This window comes from Syngnathus leptorhynchus, chromosome 10, assembly GCF_054491065.1.
Source record: "Syngnathus leptorhynchus isolate UIUO chromosome 10, UIUO_Slep, whole genome shotgun sequence".
Classification (NCBI taxonomy): Eukaryota; Metazoa; Chordata; class Actinopteri; order Syngnathiformes; family Syngnathidae; genus Syngnathus; species Syngnathus leptorhynchus.
Genome location: NC_141204.1, coordinates 10812501 through 10814055, shown reverse-complemented (window position 1 = coordinate 10814055; position 1555 = coordinate 10812501). Strand labels below are relative to the sequence as shown.

Here is a 1555-nt window from a genome sequence, read left to right as displayed (position 1 = left end):
GATAATGTGACAGGAGCATCTCCTTGTGTGAGACAAGCCTCCATTCCATTCCCAATCAACTATGTGATCTCTTTTCTCGCTCAAGTCTGCTCTTTGCGCTCCTTCCATCCTCTCGTCGTCGCTCCTCAGACTCCCTCAAAGCAGTCAAGCGACAAAGTTACTTTCTTCGACTCCAAAGTTGACTTTTTGCTCCTGTTTTTGTTGTTTGCTTTCACCGCCACCGGTTGGCAGACTCGCGCGACCCAACATGGCAACTCCAGCCCCTCCGACTCTTTTGCCCGTGGCTCCGCTCGGCCACCACCCGGCGGCGAGTTCCGCGTCCCCGGCGACTCAGTCACCGCCACCTGCAGCCACGTCCGCTACTTCCTCCCCGGCTCCTCCGGCTGCGCGTCCGGCGCTGCTCCACCATTTCCGGGCGGACCTCTTACTCCCGAACGGTACCCAGTTGAAGAGCGGCGGTGTCGGCATTGGTGTCGGTGTGGTCCCAGTGACCGGCAGCGGGAACAAGCCTGTGTACGCCACGCCGTCCCCGGTGGAGAGCACCCCGCAGAACAACGAGTGCCGGCTGGTGGAGGTGAAGGGAGCCAAGCTCGCGTCGTTCACCGTCAAAGACACGGAGCTCATTTGCCTCCCGCAGGCATTCGACGTGTTCCTCAAGCACCTGGTCGGTGGGCTCCACACCGTCTACACTAAGCTGAAGAGGCTGGACATCACGCCGGTGGTGTGTAACGTGGAGCAGGTCCGCGTGCTCCGGGGACTCGGAGCCATCCAGCCGGGCGTGAACCGATGCAAGCTCATCTCCAGGCAGGACTTCGAGACGCTCTACAGCGACTGTACCAACGCGAGGTGAGACCGGCCGGACGCGGGAGGGGTTCTGGGACGGGGAGGAATGGGGGGGGTTGACCCCGTGTGGGGGAGGGGGGAGGGTCAAGGGTGAGCTACCCGAGGCTTGTTTGTCAGTGATGGGGTCAACAAATCCTAGGTGACGTAAATGCATTACTGTTTTTTCTGCAAAACTCCACTATGGTACATTTCCCCCTCCCATTCCAATTTTTTTAAAACTGTCCTCCCTTATTGACTGAAAAACGTTCTTATTCCCTGCATACTTGGACCTTTTTTTTTTTTCATCAGAAAAGAGTGCTGTAAATACAGCTCCAGAAAAAAAACTTAGTTCTACTTTTATTGATTTTTTTTTCTGTAAAGTATGAAATGACAATACACATTTGTGAATTCACCCTTTGTTTTCCCAGATTTATAACCTACCTACATTATTTCCAGAAAATGCACCTATTCCCATTTTGGGGGAACAAATCATAACTTTTTAATATTATTTTAGTGGCAAAATATTATCTACAGTATGCTTGTAAGCATTTAAAGTGCTGTAAGCTTCTCTTCAAGTGCTCATAATTTGTGGGCAAGTTATAATAATTAACATTCTCAAATCACTTTTGGGGCAGCGTCAGTTATTTAATTAAAGATTTTTGCTATCCTCAATCAAGCTCTGTCAACTTTGATTGAATTTGAAATTTGGGAGTTATGTGGTCCTTTTGCAGTG

General features: G+C 50.8%; 1 protein-coding gene across 3 annotated transcripts in view; it reads left to right on the top strand.

Moving 5' to 3' along the window:
- The window catches only part of dachc (dachshund c), a 23441-nt gene continuing 21886 nt past the window's right edge, over positions 1 to 1555 (top strand). For 2 of the 3 annotated variants that reach the window (XM_085922140.1, XM_085922139.1), the window contains exon 1: positions 1 to 846. In XM_085922140.1, coding sequence (XP_085778266.1) covers positions 248 to 846 — 599 coding nt within the window. In that variant the 5' untranslated portion in view covers positions 1 to 247. The remainder of the gene's footprint in view (positions 847 to 1555) is intronic. The other variant, XM_085922141.1, reaches the window with a different exon arrangement.